Raw genomic sequence first — 20,570 nt, forward strand, 5'->3', positions numbered from 1 at the left:
TCAGGTTACTGAGTAAGTAGTCACACAAATACAGGAAAATCTTAATCAAAACATGAGCCACAACTGTACTGCTCTTAATATTTTATTTATTTTATTTTACATTTGTTTACTGGGATGGTCCGACTGGGGCAGTGCCCATTTTTAGCGGAGGCCCATGGAGAAAAGCTGCAGTCTAAGCTTACATACAAATTATCGCAATAAGTAATAGAAATGATAAGCACAATTGACAAAAAAATGAGTGTTAACACATTTACAGGATAAAAATGCAAAAACAAAAATATATACATAGTATCGAATAGAACAAGACTTTAAACACTTGAATATAGACAAATATATGGTTGAACTTGTATATGTGGAGTGTATATGTGTTGTATATGCCCCTGCCATACATCTGTTTGTGTATAATATACAATTCTTTGAATTTAGTTGTTTCTGCATTTTAGATTTTTTTTTTGCACTACAGATATCAATTCAGCATTTTTGAAGCTTAGAAATTAGTTTGCTGAATATTTGGTGTTAAACCATTGATTTTCCTACATAGTTGGCTTCTTGATGAACTGCATTGAGCTGTAGTTAAAGCATTTATAGTGTTATTGATAAGCATATTGCATAAGACCCTGACACATGATCAGAATTGGTGGGTGTCTGTCATCTGAATGTATGGTATTGCACAGGCAGTTGGTTATCACCTGCTTGATCTAAGGAGGGTGGCATAATGGTTAAGGTGTTTGCCTTAGAAACCATAGGTGCAGGGTTTGATTCTCACATGGGGTAATTGGCTAGGCTTAAAATGGCCTACAAATGCAGTTAGACTAGTGCTAATATATGAACCTAAATCTATGAACCTATATGGGCGATTTTGTAGAAAAGTATTATGTAATATAGTCTGCTTTGTTTCTGTTTTGTAAGTGGTTGCACATTTAAACAGCCACTTGAGTATGGATCTTAGATTCTCTGAGAACTGCCCCACTTGCTTGAAAGAACATTACTTTGATATGCTATTAAAGGGTTAACAAGTTTCCTTTTTTTCTCTTCAGGTTTTCCCAATTTTTCTTGTGTCCGCTCTTTGATGAAAGCTGTAAGGACAGGGAAGTTAATGCTGTTGACTCTGAACATGAGAAGAATGTGATGAATGATGCATGGAGATTGTTTCAGCTGGAAAAAGCAACAGGAAGTCCTAGTCATCCTTTCAGTAAATTTGGAACAGGTGAGGTTAACAGTTTCTTGGTACAGAAGTGTTTTAATAATTGAATGACTAAATTACAGTGATAACTGACTTTTGTTAAAATACAGCAGGTCAAAAGTCATAGTAAAAAAAAAAAAATGAACCCTGCCTCCACTTCTATTCAGTTTGTCTCTGATGTCCCCCACTTACTTCTTGGAATTAGAACCTAAAGAATTATTTTTTTCAGATTCTACAGTGGAAAACAACGTCATTTTCTAATACCATAGTTATAAAGATGACTTGTAAAGGTAGGAGAAAAGGATGCCTGATGCACAGAGATGAAGATATGACCTTTTACATGTGGAAACCCCCTAAACCTTCGTATGTCCATCATGTTCCTGAGACTCTAGAGAACGCTTTTAATGCTGCATGTACTTCACTTGACAGTCAGGCTTCTGTATCTGAGAAGCTAGACTGAATTTCCAAGTGATCACTGATCTGCAAGTTTCTTTTCCGTAATGCTGCAGTTGACACACCTGTTATTTCCTTAGCGGAAGGCTCCGAACTCTCTATTTCTACTAATCCTGTACCATCAAACAAGGACGGCAAGGCTTTTGACAGTTATAGGAAGAAAGGATAGTCATCTTTCAATGTAGCATTCATAATAGTTAATGGCTAAGTAACTGCTGGCAGCTTTTTCTGATGATGAATAAAGCAGTTGCTGAGTTACCCTCTTTTGACATTAAATCCTTATTACTCACCATGACTTCTTCAAGAGCTGTTTCATTTTGGTTAGTTAAGTAGATATACGTAGCTAAGATCAAGCATCTCCCTGGGGATGTCAAGTTTCAAGTTCTTAATGCCCCCTTTGGTATCTCATCAGCTGGTCTTAAGATTTGATAGGCGTTGGGAACAGATATAAGAAGTCAAATTCTTTCCAGTCCCCTTTTCCCGAATGTAACATCAGTTACCCTTTCAGTCATGAGCCTTTTTTTATAGAAAACCTTTTAAGTAATCCCAACAAAAATCAGGGACACAACAGTTCAAAAAGCAGTAGCAAGGCAGCTCAGGCCCAATCGTAGTCTAAGAAAAATGATCACCTTTGTCCTCCTCCTTTCTCTCTCGATCCATTCCTTACTGCAGCAAATATTTAACCCTTTCAAGAAATCTTTCTTTTTTTCTTCTGCTTTAGAACCAGGCCCTAACAGATTCCTGGGTTCTAGAAATCATTCAAAACTGATGCAGGTGGCAGGTTGGGACACACTCCAAGCGTAGGAACCCCCACCCTCAAAATTACGTCCACCTCTTTCCTGTCATCATTTCTCATATGTTGTCAAAAGGTATAATAGAATCTGTGCCAGAAAATCTAATGAAAAAGGATTCTCTTCAAGAGTTTTCTAGAGGCCAAAAAAAAGAGGGAACCTTTATACTTGTTCTTTACTTGTCCCTAAATGTTCACATAAACATCCCAAAATTCAAAGTGCTCTCTCTTCAGTCTGTTTTTTCCCCTCTGATTCATCCTCTTAAGGTTTTTTCTGACTCTGGACCTAAAAGATCCCTTCACCATTTTTTTCACAGAAAATTCAAACTTCTTTTTAAGAATTTGTTTCTGATTCACATTTTCAGTTATTTTCTTTAGCTTTGGGCTGTCAACATTCCCAGTGGTATTCTCAAGGGGCCAGATTCAGTAATGCTTAAAATAAGTGTACACAGTATGTATTCAAGAGTATCCCTTCCACATTTTTTGTGCTTTCTAGTCACTCCGAAAGATTGCACTAAGTGTATATGTAGTCTACACTTTGTGGTAACCATTGTGAATTTCTGTCTATATTTAAAGCGGCAAGAAAATCAGTATGAGAACTAAAATTATGAGGAAGAGAAGGTGTGAGTTATGCTTGTTGTTTGTTCAGTCAGAACGGTGTACACTTAATGTAGGCATTATTGAATTCTGGGGAACTTCTATAGTAACAGTGATAGTCTTTTGCATTCTCCTAGGCATTCACATCTTTCCATACTTGGACGACTGTCTTATTTTTGCAGACTGTCTTAAGAACCATCACAGATCTCTCCTGTTTGTCAGGAATCTGTTACAAAACCCATGTTTTCACTTCAGTGTGGAGAAATATTCTTATTCCTTCTCATAGACTAACATATATAGGTTGCCTACTAGAATCTTCTCACATGGTGGCTTATCTTGTTCTAGAAAAAGTAAAATTTTACTAAGTAGAGTTTATTCAATTTTTTCAGTAATAATTTAACTAACGGCAAGGGGATTTCTTTGAATTTTGCGACACACAGCTTTCAGTATTCTAATGATCCCACAGGGTAGGGGTACATACATGAAAAATGTATTGGTTTCTCAAAAATGTAGGGACCTAGCACACATTCTTTTCAAGTCCCTGTGCTGAGCTTTGTCAAGAAGGAACAACATTTGAACCACAGATTCTTTGAATTTTGCCTGTTGGGCTGTATCCAAATTAATCGGGGTACAATGCCTTTGGGACCATCATTTCAAGAAAAAAAAATAAATAAACATCATAGAAATGAAACACATAAACACACAAAGACATATTCAGAGGCACTGATCAAAAATCTACCAAAGCTACAGAGGCCTCCAAAGCAGACACCCAAGCAACTGCCACCTCAAGACATAAGACATGCAACACATAGTTCTCAAAGTCAGTGTGCTAAACAGTCACAGCCCTTAAGGCCAAACACAATGCCAGACACACTTGTTATAGGTGACTCCATAGTCAGACACACTGACGTCCCACTCACCAGACTGAACAAGGAAAAGATCACAGTAAGCTGCCTGTCGGGCGCTAGAATCTGCCACATAACACAAGCACTCAGGTCACTCCATAGCAAGTACAAGTATGACTCTGTCATTGTCCATGCCGGTGTGAACGACCTGAGACGTACCTCCCTGGACTACATGAAAAGAGACATAGAGGAGCTCTCAGATTATGTAGCCCAGGCCGGTATGACCCTGACCCTGAGCAGTATCCTAACCTCACCAAGAATGATGCCACAATACAGAGACAAAATGATCAGCTTTAATAATTGGCTTAATTACTGGTGTCATTCTAAGGGGATCCAATGTCTGTCTGCCTGGGATGACATGCTTGACAAGCCACGCTGCTTCGCAAGGGACGGCTTGCACCTGTCACCCTGGGCTTCGGATATTGGCAAAGGCTCTTGCCACCCCATAGCGCCTTTTTAGGCAAGGCTCAAATGATAAACCTACCGCCCTAGAAAACAAAAATGGAGAAAACTAAGGGTAATACTGCTCAATGCCAGAAGTCTAAACCTCAAGATGCACGCCTCAAGCCCTCCTCAGTATGGAGAACATCGATGTCTGTGCTGTGACTGAAACCTGGTTCAAGGCTCCTGAGAGCACCCCAGCACTATCAGGTTATACCTCATATCATGCGTTCCGCCCCAAAATCCGGACCGAACCACAAAAGGAGGGGAGTATCCATATTCATAAAGGATACCCACATCTCCAGGTTAGTGGCAACGCATCGAAGCATCGGAGACCATCCAGGTGCAATTAACCATAGGTAAAACTGCCCTACAGTTTGTAGCATGCTACAGACCACCTTCTCAAACTCAGGAAACCCACACAGCCTTCCTGAAGACACTGGAGAGTATGAATGTCTCTCCAAACACCATCATATTGGGTGACTTCAACTACCCAAACATAGACTGGGAACATTACTCAAGCCCCAACACCCTAGCCCAAAGGTTCCTGGAGTTCATAAACTCAAATGCTATGGAACAACTAGTCACCATTCCCACAAGAGGAGAAAATATACTAGACCTGATCATCACAAACATGGGGTCAAAATGCTCCACCACGGAAGTATATCCCTCATTGGTGAGATCAGACCATAAATTAATCCCATTGGAGATCCACATCCCGCCCCACCCCAGCAAGACAGACCACAGTGAAGAACTTCTCAAAAGCAAACTTCACACTTCTTAAGACTGGAGTGGTATCCTTCAAGGCCCCCGAGCCAGTGGAAACCACAACCCACGCTGCTGAAACCCTTACAAATGCCTTCTACGAGCACCTCCAGGAATGTATGGATCAAGCAATCCCTAATAAAATCAAGACCCTTTCCACCAAAGGCAGGCGCCCAGTCTGGTGGACCCCAGCCATAAACAAACTCTACAACAAGAGGAGAAAGCTACTACATGACAGAACAAAATCCTTAAAAGGGAAGGCATCTCTGATCAATACTAGCAAAAAACTACGATCACTCATAAAATCATCCAAGGCCAACTTTGAGAGAAAAATCGCTAATGACACAAAAGACAATCATAAGGCCTTCTTTAGCTATGTTAGAAACCTGTGTGGAAACTCCCAGATATGCTCAGAATTAGTCCAAAATGATAAAAAAATCACTGAACCCACAGACATTGCCAACATACTGGCAGACAGGTTCAGTGCAAATTTCTCCCTCCCCCCCAAAAGGAGAAATATCTATCCCTCCAGAGTCTAGCCTCCCAAACATCTCAGATGCCCAGGTGAGAGCTGCTCTCTCTAAAGCAAAAAACACAGCATCAATGGGACTGGACGGTGTCCCCTGCTGTGTGCTACATGAACTCAATGAGGAACTAAACCCACACATAAGGCTGCTGTTTAATCTTAGCCTTACTACAGGATACGTACCCAAAGAATGGCGTACGGCAACTGTGGTTCCACTCCACAAAGGCGGTGCTTCTACGGACCCTGGAAATTACTGCCCCATAAGCTTGACGAGCCTTGTCTGCAAAGCTATGGAGAGGATCATAATGTAACTCATAAATAAAGACATTGGGGACCTTCAGACACTGGATCCTACCCAATTTGGCTTTGTCAAGGGCAGATCCTGCCTCTTGAACTTGGTTGACTTTTTCGAAACGGTCACTAAGGCCATTGATGAGGGTAAGGCAGTTCACACAGCCTACCTTGACCTAGCAAAAGCGTTCGACACAATACCCCGCTCGGGCATCATAGAAATGCTCACCAGCTTAGATGTAAACCCATATGTCACAAGATGGGTTGCAAACTGGCTCAAGGACAGAACACACAGGGTTAGAGTTGCTGGTGCCATGTCAGACTCTAAGCCAGTCACGAGCGGTGTCCCACAGGGCTCAGTCCTGGGCCCCCTCTTGTTCGGCATTTATTTTTCTGAAGTGCAGGCAAACATAGGGGGATTGTGGCTGACAAATTTGCAGATGACTGCAAACTGGGCACCATAATTGACACTCCATCAGACACAGACATCCTCCAGAGAGGTCTCATAGAAATGGATAACTGGTGCCAGAGCCATGGCCTTAAGCTAAATGCCAAAAAATGTATAGTCATACCCTTTGGGAAAAACAAGGTAACCCCTAATTACCACATAGGTGGTAATCCATTAAACACGGAAGAAGTTATCAGGGACCTGGGGACCCAAGTTGACAGTAACCTCTCTTTTGACACTCACATTGCCAAAGTGGTTAGGAAGACCTTCTACATTGCCCACCTGATCATGAAGGGATTCACATCCAGATCAGGAGAGGTCATTGTACCCCTGTACTCTTCACTTATCAGACCAATGATTGAGTACAATGCCCCATTCGGAATGTACCTTACCTGACACCTGCAGCAGTTGGAAAGACCCCAAAAGTTCCTCTCCAAAAGGATAAAGGGGCTCAAACATATGTCATACGATGCCCGACTGAAGAAACTCCAGCTCTATTCAGTCGCATACCGTCTGCTCAGAGGTGATCTGTGCCTGACATACAAGGCCATGTCCAACCCGGAATTAATGGACATGCTCCACCTCAAAAAATCCAAATCCACCAGAGCCACGAGAGCAAGAGACTTAAACCTCAACACGGATATAAATAAGACGTGCTGGAGGGACAGTTTCATCACCCAGAGACTCCCTACACTATGGAACAGAATCCCAGTCCATGTGAGGCAGAGCCCCTAACTGACTCTGTTCAAGAGAAATCTTGACGAGTGGATGGGAGATCGTAGGTTTACCCCGGGAATCATCTCTGTGTCACTGCTGGACAGAGGCACAGCAAACTAATGGGTATAGTATTCTCATCCTAAGGGGTGGTGAAAGCCACACACACTCTGGCTAGGCTTATAAATGCCCTAGGGCAGATAGCCTAGTATGAACCTATGAACCTATGATGGTAGTGATAGCTGCCGTAAGGACCTTGAATCCTTTGTGAACTGTTTGATCTATTTTGATAATTATAGACAATACTACTGTTATGTGGTGTATAAACAAACAAGGATGGACCGGGTGATATCCTTTGTTCAGACTAGACATAACGACCTTTTTATTAACAACTCAGCACACACACTTCCTCCAGGCTGTTTATATTCCATCAGAGCAGAACATAATGGCAGACACTCTGAGCAGATACAGGACAGATCCCTACAGATACAGGACAGATCCCTACAAATGGAAGTTGCACCCCATATTTTTATCTTTCTGTGGGGAATCCCCCAGATCGATCTGTTTGATTCCATCCACAACAGATAACTGAAAAAGGTCTGCTCCATAACTGCTTGCAGAAAGGACTGTGGAAGGTCAATGCATTTTTCTTTCCATGGTTGGGAACATTCTACCTGTCCTGTGATAACCAGAGTTCTTTTGAAGATCCATAATTACTCATAACATTAATCATTCCCTTTTTATGAAAATGCCCAGTGGCACTTATTACAAATGTCTTCACAGTACACATTTACTCACATTGGGCAAGGGATCTCTGAGCCAGTCCAGCCTACAGAAGTTATATCTGACTGCTTGGATGATAAAGTTTTGATCCATCTGAGTCACTTTTTTTTTCTGATGATGTGCAGCAGATTTTAAAGAAGGCTAAGAAATCTATAACTAGAAAATCCTATCTGGCTAAATGGAAGACGTTTTCTAGTTGGTGGCACAAGAAGAGTCAGGACCATTTCAAGGATGAAGCATCTCTGGCTCTCCATTATATTTGTGAATTGCTCAAGTATGGCTTTTTCTATTCATGTGTTAATCTACATATTTTGGCTATTTCTGTATGCCCGCTCATTGAGCCACACTTTCCTCTTTATCTCCGGTAGAACAGTTTTTGAAAGTGGTGTTACACATTTGTTCCCCTAGAAAAGTGATGGCTCCTCCTTGGGATTTTAACTTAGTCTTGGAAAAAATTACTCTCTAAACTTTTGAACCAGCTCACTAAGCTGGTATAAAGTTCTTAGTATGAGAACAGTTTCACTTATTGTTTTAATTTCCTTTAGAAGAGCATCATAAGTTGCAAGCTCTGATGGTGACGCAACCTTATTTTTACCTTTCATAGGGACATGGTAGCAAAGAACTTCATGCCAAAGGTGGTTTCAGGGTTCACTTTAAATCATTCCATTAATTTCCCTGTGTTCTTTCCTGAACCAAAGGGGGAGAGAATCCTACATACTCTGGATGTCTGCCGGCGACTCGGATACAAGTTGGCAGGACAAAAGACTTTATAGAATCTGATCTGCTCTTTAATGCCTTTGAAGGTAAGAAAAAAACTACAACCAGTGTCAAAAATGGTTAGTTTCCAAATTGTTATCATACACCATTGAATTTTGTTGTTCTCATTTTGGAAAGTTCCTCTTCAGAAGATCAATGCTCACTCTACCAGAGCATTGGCTACTTCTGTAAAAGTTTGGGAAGGGATGGACTCAAAGCATTCTAGAGGTAGCCACTTGGACAAAAGTAAACATCTTTACGAAGCATAAGACTAATTGTTTTCCAGAACAAGAGGAGGTTTTGCTAGGGCTATTCTCCAGGGGCTCCTTGATTATGATCATCCTTCCTCCACAATAGCTTTCCAGGCTTAGGTAATTGTCCATGCAGCTTAAGCTGCTGCAACAGTGATGTGATGATGAACATAGCGCAGTTGTGTAAATACAGTTACAGTAACAGTAGATGTTTGAGTAAATCACTCACACTGCAACACTCTACCTACTTCCCCATTCTATTTTGTTTCCTTTGTGGTCTTTTACTGGATCCTGTTTCTCTCTCTGCCCCTTTCTTTCTGTCTCATTCTCTCTCTAATCCATTGGTTAGGGTGTTGTTTTCTTATCCCTGTTTTCCCCTTTTCTTCTAGCACTTTAGTATATATAAATGGACTTGGCAATGATAACAATATAGATGACAGACAAGTGACCCTGATGTTACCTCGTCTGGCATTATGCCTGTTATGTCCTTCCATTTGAGCATATATAGTCTGTGTCCTGAATCAAATGTATTAGTCTAAGGTGCATGGCCTTGTATGGTGTTTCCAAGTCTGGAAATACCAAATTGTTCCTTTGGCAGAATTATTTATCCTATTGTACTGTGTAATCCCCCCCAAAATTTGTTTTCTTTTGTATCTGATCAGCTGTTTGATACATAAAAACCTGATGTACATAAAGAACCAACAGGACCAAAAATATCTTGTTTTTATTGTGGATGTCCATAAAATATTTCCTTTGTTTTAATTTACTTGTAATATTTTGAATAATTCTTTCCTTATTTTTTTAGCTGCTTGGTAAAAATCTTGTTGGAACCAAATTCCCAGGTATCTCATCTGGTCATGACCCCTCAAATAGGGGTGGTTTTGTACCACGTAGTGTGTAGCTGCATAATTCGTTACTGTAGCCTTTGCTTCATTTATATGCTGCTGTGCTATTAAAATGTTTTGTATTATATCGTGTTCTGGAATGTTAATGTGTAATGTTATGTCATCCGTAAAAAGATGCTATTTTTGTATTAGTAGAAAAGTAATGTCCTTTGGCTTTTCCCGGTTAGGGGTAGCCACAGTGGAACTCCGGTCTGCTAATGATTAGCAGTGAATTTTTACGGTGCCGAGTTGCCAGCCCGACGCCCAACCTTTAAAGAAGGCACACCCATTCACGCACTTACCTGCATGTCTTTAAACGTCACTCGACCGTGGGGAAAACATGCAGACTCCACACAGAAGACCCTCCAGCCGACAATCAAACGAGAGATCCTCTTGCTGTGAGGTGACAATGCTAACCGCTGCACCACCACGGCCTTCCCTATTTTTGTATTAGTATTTCTCCATTTATATCCAATCATATTTGATTGCCTTATGTTCCTAGCTGGTGGCTCTTAACATGAAGCAAAGAATAATGGAGAAACTAGACACCCTGGTCTAGATGTTCTTCATGTTTCACTGTTAGTCATTATATTTGGGTTATCTGCTAGCAGGTTGCCCTCATTCGGCCTGATTAGCAAAGTCTTGGGTCCTGCAACGGTTGCTATCCCTTCTTCCATGACGTCAGGTCGTCAGGGGTATAAAACATGCAGCCGACGCCATTACACCAGTGTTTCTTGCCGTGTGGTGCCCGAAGCCGTTCGCAAGTGCTGGTCGGCCGACTCCTGAAATTTTCATTTTCGAGTTTCAGAACCGAAGTCTTCAACTAAAGGTAAGTACCCCCTTGGGGAAAGTTTTTCTTGTTCTTTACCGATGTCAGTAAAAGTTAATAATTACATTACTTGTGGAAAGCAAATACTTCATAGTTTCATTCGTACTGTATTCCTTGCCTAGGCCCTGACCATGATGTACCTTGTTGTCTGTTTTGTGTGTTATTTAATCAGCGCACTATCCGTCATTGGTATATTTTTGCCTCTAAATATTTCGGTTCTTGGTTTAATTATCCAGAAATGTCATTGGTTAGCCATCCTACTACCGGGATTCTGAAAAAATGCAAAGATAAAGACAGAGACAGGCCGCCGAGGTCCAAAACTGATGATGACGCTTCTAAGCCAGTCGCCTGTTCACCGGTACTCAGTGAGGCACTTTCGCAGCCCCTGATACCTGCTGCTACTTAGAGTATTCGCAGGCCTCTACTGAGACACATTTGGAGTCCGGTATGCCTTAAGATGCTTCAGCTATGGAACCCATGGATGTCTCTACCGTGGATGGGTCTGGAGCTGCTGTGCAGGCACTGGCTTCTGAGGATGTATTCAGGCCTACGGACTTGCATATTAAATCGGCACCTCCTTCATTACTTAGGCCTAAATCTCGATCCATGTTTAAAAAACCGACGCTCAGGCTTCTATGCCTAAAAAGCAAATGATAAGAATGGCTGAAGATCTAATAACTCTAATCAGAGGTAGCCAACACCCCCCCCCCCTTTTAAGAGACCTAGGACTGAGGTTGATTATGAATTTTCTGATCGGGATTCTGTTTTTTCTGACTTCTGATGATCTGGATTTGTCCTTACCTACTTATGAGGATTCTAATGCAGAGGACTGTATTCCCTCTTCTTCCCCTCCTGAGGATTTTTCTTTTGGGGAAACCTAAGGGAGCATTTCCACTTGGAAAGCCAGGATTTTTCTGATTCAAAAAAGAGGCTTAGGGATTTCCTTCTCCTACCTCAGCATAGGCCTTTAGCTATTCCTCCTGTACTAGACATTGTTGATGATGCTTTCTCGGAATTTAGTTTGGCCCCTGATTCCCTGCCTCCTGCTCCCAGAAAACCTGACAGATACTACAGGGTCCCTGAGTCCCACAAGTTCTTTTTCAAAAATCCTATTGCAGATCCAGAGACTATTTCACAGGGGCCCAAGGGCATTAAGGCTTCTACTGCTGAAAATCCTACCCCTTCTTATTAGAGACTCCAGGGCGCTGGATTGATGGGTAAGAAGGTTTACACTTCTGCAAACTTGGCCATTAGGGCTTTAAACTGCCAGTTTCATAAGTTAAAATGTCAGCAACATGTTATTGGACTGCTTAAAGAGAAAATTATGTTAATTCCTGACTGTGTGGAAAATAAAGAATTACAGGATTTAAAGCATTCTGCCGAACAAGTTGGAAAACATACTTTGCAATGTGGTTTTGATTCATTAGATGCCTTTTGCAGGGCTGCTGTTACTGGGTCTGTGCTCAGAAGGCATGCTTGGCTTAAGGAGAAATCTTTGCCTGATCATGTTAAAGCAAAATTGTTGGATGCTCCTTTAAATCAGGATCGCCTATTTGGCAACAAGGCTGAGGAAGTTCTTAAAAAGATAAGTTAATAAGCTAAATAAAGCTTATAAGCTAAATCTATGCAAACTGTTAAATATTTTTTTACAAGTTCAGCCTCTTAGATTTAGTAGGCACTGGCCCTTTAAGAATTGATCCTTTCCAGCCCCTTCCAGGTCTTTTCAAGCCAAACCCAGACACAGCAAAAAGCCCAGGTTTCAGTCCCAGGGGACTCACAGAACTAAGCAGTGGGGGGCCTCCACTTCCAAGTCAGGGAATAATAAGACTCCCCCCATGGTAAACTGTCTCAGTGACGTCCTTTTAAAATTTCCAAGCACTTATCAACTGACTGCCCCTTTGGGGGGAACGATTGCTCTTCATGCAAAGAATTGGGAACTCATTACCCAGGACAAATGGGTTTTAAATGTAGTGTCCCAGGGATACAGATTTCACTTCCACAAGTTGCCAACACTAAGTAGGTGGCCGGAACTACCCCCAAATCAGTGGGCAGAGGCCCCAAAACAAGTACTTTCTCTCTTAAGCATGGAGGCTATTCAGCTGGTACTAGAAGAGGAAAAGGGACAAGGTTTCTACCAGAGACTTTTCCTGGCACCCAGAAAAGACAATTCATGGCATCCTATCCTGGACCTGTCTGCTCTAAACACCTTTTTGGAGATTCCAAAATTCAAGATGCTGACTCTTCACCAATTACTTCCTATGCTAGGCAAAGATGCGCTGTTGGCAACACTGGATTTAAAAGAAGCATACCTGCACATACAAATCAGGGAATCTTGCAGAAGATACTTAAGCTTTTAGGCTACACGCAGTATCAGTTCTCTGCACTGCCCTTTGGCTTATCTACTGTGCCCAGGGTATTCACAAAGTGCCTAGCTCCAGTTTTTGTATTTTGCAGGCAAAGAAATATTCAAATGTACCCACACCTGGACGATTGTCTAATTCAGGCAGAAAGCCAGGACATACTTTTGAATCATCTGGCCTTTGTAAAAAGGGTTCTAACTTGTCCGGGGTACACCATAAACGAAAAGAAATCACACCTGGTACTCTGTCAACAAATTATATTCCTGGGTGCAAGGTTGAATACAACATCCCAGATGGCTTACCTCACTTCAGAAAAGCAAATTCATTTGACAACCTACTTCAAACAAGTGGCCACAAAAACCCTGCTGTCTGCAAGGTAAATACTGCAAGCCTTGGGGTTCATGGCCTCCTGCATTCTTCTAATTCCATATGCAAGACTGCATATGAATAAACTACAGTGGTATCTATAAAGCCTATGGTGTCAACATTCTCAAAACCTAGAAACAATGATTCCTATCATACCTTGCCTATGCCTAGAGTTCCTTTGGTGGGCAGAGGCCTGCCACCAAAACAAGGGACTACCTTTCACACCACCCCCTGCCGCCCAAAGCCTAACAGATGCATCAGACTAAGCATGGGGGGCTCACCTGGCAGGGAATTGCATTCAGGGGAAATGGAACCCAAGTCAAATGCATCTGCATATCAATCAAAAAGAAATGTTAGCTGTACAGAATGCTCTGACAGCCTTCAAGGACCACATTCTTCCAGGACAACTAATGGTAAAGACAGACAAGCACCACTGTTATGCGGTACATAAACAAGCAGGGGGATACACATTCTTACCCCCTCCGTAGACTAGCCATGGCATTGTGGAACACAGCCTTGAGCTACCAAGTGCACCTACAAGCTCGATTCCTGCCAGGAAAATTAAATACACTGGCAGATGGACTAAGGAGAAACCTCATGGACCCGTACGAGTGGAAACTGGAACCAAGGATTTTCAACATGTTGACAAGCAAATGGGGGAGCCCATATATAGACCTGTTTGCCTCTCCCCAGAACTACCAATTGGACAAATTCTGCACAAGGACTCCCCACAAACAAGCCTTTAAAGTGGATGCTCTATCCTTCAGCTGGAAAAAACTTTCAGTCTATGCCTTCCCCCCTCTGCCTCTGCTCTCCAAAGTACTACTAAAAATCAAACAGGACAAACCAAGGATGATTTTGATTGCTCCAGACTGGCCGTGACAACACTGGTATCCCCTCCTGTGCAATGTGTCATGGTGATCTCCATGGCACCTGCCTCAGACTCCTTCCATGCTGTCTTAGCAGGAGAACTAATTTCTGCACCCTCAGCTTCCACCACTGAACCTTGCAACCTGGAAAATTACTTAATCTCTCCTTTACCATCCCTCAGCAAACTGTGATAGATATTATCTTAGAGGCAAGGAGGCCTAGTACTAGAAAATCTTAGGCTCAAACATGGAAAAGATTCTGTGCCTGGAACCAATCTCAAGGGATGAGCAAAGCAGCTCCCAATTTACCTAAGATTTTACAATACTTAACTGAGATGCTTCACAAGGGCCTCTCTTTTTCCGCCATTAAAAGCCATGCCTCAGCCATTTCAGCTAATTATAACACAAGAACTTCCCCTCTTCTCCCATCCACTGCTCAAACAGTTCCTCAGGGGGGGGCAAAATTTTGAGACCACCCAGAAGAGCTCCAGCCCCAGCCTGGGACCTTAACTTTGTCTTGGAGAAACACACTCTACCTCCTTTCAAGCCGGCTGCTACTGCAGATTTAAAATTTCTTTCTTGGAATACAGCTTTCCTTTTAGCAATCACTGCAGTTGGAATGGTATCTGAATTACAGGCCCTTATGGCAGTGGAGCCTTTTATCATGTTTCATGCAGACAGAGTGTCCCTCAGAACCAATCCATCCTTCATGCCCAAGGGTGGTATCCAGTGTTTCTCCTAATCAGACCATTCATTTGCCACCCTTCTTTCCCAATCCACAGAATAAAGGGGAACGGATACTGCGTTCCTTAGATGTGCACAGACAATTTAGATTCTACTTGGACAGGTCTAAACCTCAAAGGAAATCTGAACAACTGCTGGTAGCATTTGCTGCAGGGGCAGAGACGAAGGCTATTTCAAAGCAAACCATTTCTAAATGGATAAGCCATTGCATTAATTTCTGCTATAAGCACCATGGAAAACCTATCCCCCAGGGGATCAGACCTCACTCCATCAGGGCTGCATCTACCTCTACAATCTTTTTCAGAGGTGTCCCTACCAAGGACATCCTAGAAGCTGCTACCTGGAGTTCTGTACATACTTTCACCAAGCATTATCATTTTCCAGCTCTCTCTAAATCCAGAGCTGGCTTTGCCACTGCAGTCTTGCAGGGCCTTATAGTTGGCCCTCTTGCTATCTAAATTCCTCCTTTGGGAATCTACCCAAATGTAATGACTGCAACAGTGAAATACGAAGAACATAGTACAGTTGTGTACACTTACCATAAATGTAGATGTTCGAGTGTATTCACTGTTGCAGTCCTGGTTACCCTCCCTCTAGCCCCCTAACTTCTTTTGGCTATACCTCTACTTTCCTTTACTATTCATAAAAGCCTTTTTGGTGTATTTGCTTTTTTGTTGGAGGTATATCGTTGTGCTTTTATGTTTAATTGCTTCCCATTAGGGGGGGCACCTGACATCTGGGGCAAGAAAAACTGATGTAATGGCGTCTGCTGCATGTTTTATACCCTTAATGACCTGACGTCATTGAAGAAGGGACAGCAGTCGGTGCAGGACCCAAGACTTTGTTAATCAGGCCGACTGAGGGCTACCTGCAAGCAGATAACCCAGATGTAATGACTGCAACAGTGAATACACTCTTAACATCTACATTTATGGTAAGTGTACACAACTGTACTTTCCTCTTGTGCTGTTAAATATTTCAGACTTCAAACCATCACACTAGCTTGAGTTCAGCTATAGAAAGTAACATTTTTTGTTGTCCATGTTTATGGAAACAGAAGTGACTCAAAAGATTTATTCAAAAATTCCAAATTCATTCTTTCGAATGCTGTTTTAGCATTTAAACCTGTTAACCTTGATGTTTGTCCTGTGCTTCCCTTGTGAGTCTTAAAAGTTCTGTTAAAGTTGACAAATGGTAGCCTATCTTTTGCAGACTGTCATGATCCAGGTGTATTATTCTCTGCAGTGTATTTGTGTTCCTTTTGTCAAATCATAAACACTTTGTAATCATGATGCAGAATTGGTATGGTCTGTGAACCAGGATAAAGAGGATCTTTCCCTTTCTTTAGTGTAACTACAACTAATGCTGCTTTCCAAGTGAGAGGCACATCCCCACCCAGAGAAATTTCTTTGTAAATGACTAATCAGGCTTTTGTTATGTCTTGTTTCTTATGTTTCCATTTTCTTTTGTAATTTCATCGTTAACATGTAGATTCCATGTGTTCTGGTTTCTCATTGCTTCGTTAATTTCAGTTTATTTTTGATGTTAATATCCTCTTAACTGAAAAAAAGTGTAATTGTCTCAAATATGTTAGTTTCCTGTGTGCTGCTTTTCATCCTTTGCATTTTGTCTGTTAGTACACTGTAGTAATTTTATTGTTGTATTCATAATTTTTCCTGAGTTCACTTCTGTGCTGCCATTCCCATAATTTCAGATTTTTTTTTGTACTCTTTCTCCCCTTCACTGATTCTGACAGCTGTCACAGTGCCCTACGTCCTTTTATGGGTCAACTAGTTCCCCCGTCTACTCTTGGTCCACTGCCAGAATTTAAGTTAGGGGCAGAGAGTATCCTATGGAGGCTTGGGGGGAGGCAGTACTTTTTTACATCAAGCCATTAGGAGGTTTGTTATGTTTGACCTACCCTGTTTCATCCCTCACCCCTTGTATGAGACCCGTGGTACATCAAAGAGGCGTACATGCATTGGAGACGTGCATCATATCACCCCGCCTCTGCAGCAGCTCAGCTATGTCTCCAGCCATCCCCTTTTAGGTCATGCCTCCCATTGCACTGTCCCCAGCCTCCACTTGAGATCACCACAGGAGATGTCCACAAGACCACACTCCCCGGGATGGTAACACTCATTCATCCTTGCAGCTCCATCATTCGCTTGAGCTGCTAATCGAACCCATGTGGGCTGGGCCATAGTTAGGCATAATTTCTGATTTTAGTTCTCATTCTTTCAACCTTTTGTTGTTTCAGATGTTGAGCTAGCAGTTTTGCTGGCTTATAGTTATTGTAAAAAGAGACAGAAAACTCAAAATTTATCTTCTCCTGTGTCAATTAATCTGTACAGGAGTAATTTATTGGGCATGGCTAAAAAGATTCCTCTTTTCCTGAAGAGGTTCAGTAAGTGGAATCTGTAGTGAAATGTAAAGAGACAAATGCAGTTTCCTCCTCATTTTTCTTATTTAGATTTTAATGAGTGTGTGATATCTGATTCTTCCTATGAGGGATCCCTTTCTGTGAGAGAGTTTCCAAAATGAAACATTATTTTCAGAGGGAAAATACCGATGTTTCTCAGTCCCTTAGAAAATGTTATGAGTAGCTACAGTTGGAATTTTTCTGAACCCTCACTCACTCTCCCTGTGCTGTCAAGGATTGGAGGATGCATTTGCTATAGCCTGTGGATGTTCTACGTGTTTCACTGTTGCAGTCATTACATTTGGGTAATCCTGCTGGCAGGTTGCCTTCAGTCGGCCTGAATTCCAGAGTCCTGGGTCCTGCGTCGGCTGCTGTCGCCCCTTCCCTGACGTCAAGTCATCAGGGTTATAAAAGAGCAGCCGATGCCATTTTCTTTAGTCTTTCTTGCCATGTGGTGCCTGAAGCAGAAGCAGTTCACAAGTGCTGGTCGTCCGACTCCTGAGATTTTCGTGTTCGAGTTTCGGATCCGAAGTCTTCAATAAAGCTAAGTACCTCGTTGGGGAAACTTTTTTTCTTGCTCCAGACCGATGTCAGAAAAAGTAAATAATTGTATTTCTTGTGGAAAGCAAATACCTCATAAGGACTTTCATTCTTACTGTATTTCTTGCCCAGGCCCTGATCACAACGTTTCTGGTTGTCGGTTTTGTGCTAGATTTAACCAACACACTATTAAGCGTCGGTATGATTTTGCCTTAAACTATTTTGGACGCTGGTTTAATTATCCAGAAATGTCATCTGATAGCCATCCGACTACCGGAGTTCACAAGAAACACACAGAAAAGGAGAGAGTCAGCCGAGGCCCAAAACCAACGAAGCTTCTCCTAAGCCAGTCACCGGTTTGCCGGTTCTCAGTGAGGCGCATTTGCAGCCCCTGACGCCCGCTACTTTAGAGTCGCAGGCTGCTAGCGACTCCCATGTGGAGTTGGCCAGGCCGCTGAAAACTCAAGGTATTGGAGCCTTGGATACTATTCCTTCAGATGGGTCCGGAGCCGCTGAGCAGGCACCGGCTTCTGAGGGTGTATTCAGACCTAAACATCTTTACATTAAACCGACTTCAACTTCAAAGCAAAAGACTAAATCAGCTTCTAAAGCAAAGAAACAAACTCAAGAGCCACGTGGACAGGCCTCTATGCCCAAAAAACAGATGGTCAAAATGGCCGAAGACTTGATTACCTTGATCAGGGGTTCCCATCCCCCCTCCTGATAAGAGGCCTAGGCAAGAAACTGACTATGAATTTTCAGATCAGGTTTCTATTTCTTCTGATTCCTCTTCTGATCAGGAATATTCTCTCCCCCCCTATGAGGATTCTGATGCTGAAGAATCTATATCTTCATCTTCTCCAGAAGACTGTTCTTTTGGGGAAACCTTGCATACCATGAGGGAGCATTTCCACTGGGAGAGCCAAGATATTTCAGAATCTAAAAAGAGGCTCAGGGATTTCCTTTTACTACCTCAACACAGGCCACTAGCCATTCCATCTGTGTTAGACATTGTAGATGATGTGTTTTCGGAGTCTAGTTTTACTCATGACTACTTGCCTCCAACTCCGGTTAAGCCTGACAGATACTACAGGGCTCCTGACTCTCATAAATTCCTTTTTAAAAACCCTGCTGCAGACCCAGAAACTATTTCACAGGGTCCCAAAGGAGTTGAGGCTTCCGCTGCAAAAAACCCTACCCCCTCTGACAGAGATTCTAGGGCACTGGATAGATGGGGAAAAAAGGTTTACACATCTGCTACCTTGGCTATAAGGGCCTTAAACTGTCAGTTTCATATGCTCAAAGATCAGCAACATGTCATGGCATTGCTTAAACAGAAAATGTTAAGCTCTGAATGTGCAGAAAAAACAAGGAAATGCAGGATTTATTGCATGCAGCTGAACAAGTTGGAAAGCATACTTTGCAATGTGGTTTTGATTCTTTGGAGGCTTCCTGCAGGGCCGCAGTTACGGGTTCTGTAATTAGGAGGCATGCTTGGTTAAAGGAGCAAAATCTGTCTGATCATGTCAAAATTAAATTATTAGATGCACCTTTACAGCATGATACTTTGTTTGGCGTTAAGGCAGAAGAGGTGTTGAAGAAAATGGAGGACAAAGCTAAATCTATGCAAACTGTCAAAGATTTTTTTACAAGTGCAGCTACCTAGGTTTAGTAGAAACTGGCCTACAGAGAATTGGTCCTTTCCTGTGTCAGACAGACCTCAAAGGGGCAGATCCCAGGTGCAAGGTTCATACAGGTCAAAGCAATGGGGTGCTTCTACCTCCAAAGTTGGAGAAGATAAATCACAACCATACAGGAAAGAGTCCCAATGACTTCCCCCTGTGTGCACCAAGCACTTGTCTCCTGGCAGCACCCTTAGGGGGAAAATTAGCTCTTTTTTCTCAAAATTGGCACATTATAACCCAGGACAAGTGGGTTCTAAATATCGTGTCACAAGGCTACAAGTTCCATTTCCATACCCTGCCAAAGGCAAACGGCTGGCCAGATCTGCCAAAAAATCAATGGGCAGAGGCACAAAAACAAGTCTCATCCCTTATGGACATGGAGGCCATTCAACAAGTACCAGAGCAAGAGCAGGGACAAGGATTTTACTCAAGACTGTTCTTGGTACCCAGAAAGGACAAGGCCTGGAGACCAATACTGGACCTGTCTATTCTGAACACATTCCAGAATATACCAAAATACAAGATGTTGACTTTGCAGCAGCTTCTGCCCATGCTGGTCAAGAATGCTCGGCTTGTGACTCTAAACCTAACAAGAGGCATACCTGCATGTCCCACTCAGACAGTTATGCAGAAGATACCTCAGATTCAAGGCTGGCTCAATGCATTACCAATTCTCTGCACTGCCCTTTGGCTTATCTACTGCGCCCAGGGTCTTTACAAAGTGCCTGGCACCAGTAATTGCATTCTGCAGACAAAGAGGAATGCAAATATATCCTTACTTGGACGACTGTCTAATTCAAGCAGAGAACAAGGACATTCTTCTACAGCATCTGGCATTCGTGAAAAGACTTCTAACATGCCTAGGGTACACAGTCAATGAAAAGAAATCAAAACTAGTAATCTCTCAAGAGATAATATTCCTGGGTGCAAGCTTAAATACAACTGCCCAGATGGCTTATCTCACGCCA

At 42.3% G+C, this 20,570-nt stretch overlaps 1 protein-coding gene across 6 annotated transcripts in view; it reads left to right on the forward strand.

Annotated features, from left to right (window-relative positions):
- IDE (insulin degrading enzyme) overlaps window positions 1-20,570 on the forward strand; it is a 3,524,264-nt gene that overhangs the window by 491,552 nt on the left and 3,012,142 nt on the right. For all 6 annotated transcript variants that reach the window (XM_044056694.1, XM_044056696.1, XM_044056693.1 and 3 more), the window contains one exon: window positions 1,038-1,207. In XM_044056694.1, coding sequence (XP_043912629.1) covers window positions 1,038-1,207 — 170 coding nt within the window. The remainder of the gene's footprint in view (window positions 1-1,037; window positions 1,208-20,570) is intronic.

Source organism: Protopterus annectens, chromosome 14.part0, assembly GCF_019279795.1.
Source record: "Protopterus annectens isolate FY-2018-M chromosome 14.part0, PAN1.0, whole genome shotgun sequence".
NCBI classification, from domain to species: Eukaryota; Metazoa; Chordata; order Ceratodontiformes; family Protopteridae; genus Protopterus; species Protopterus annectens.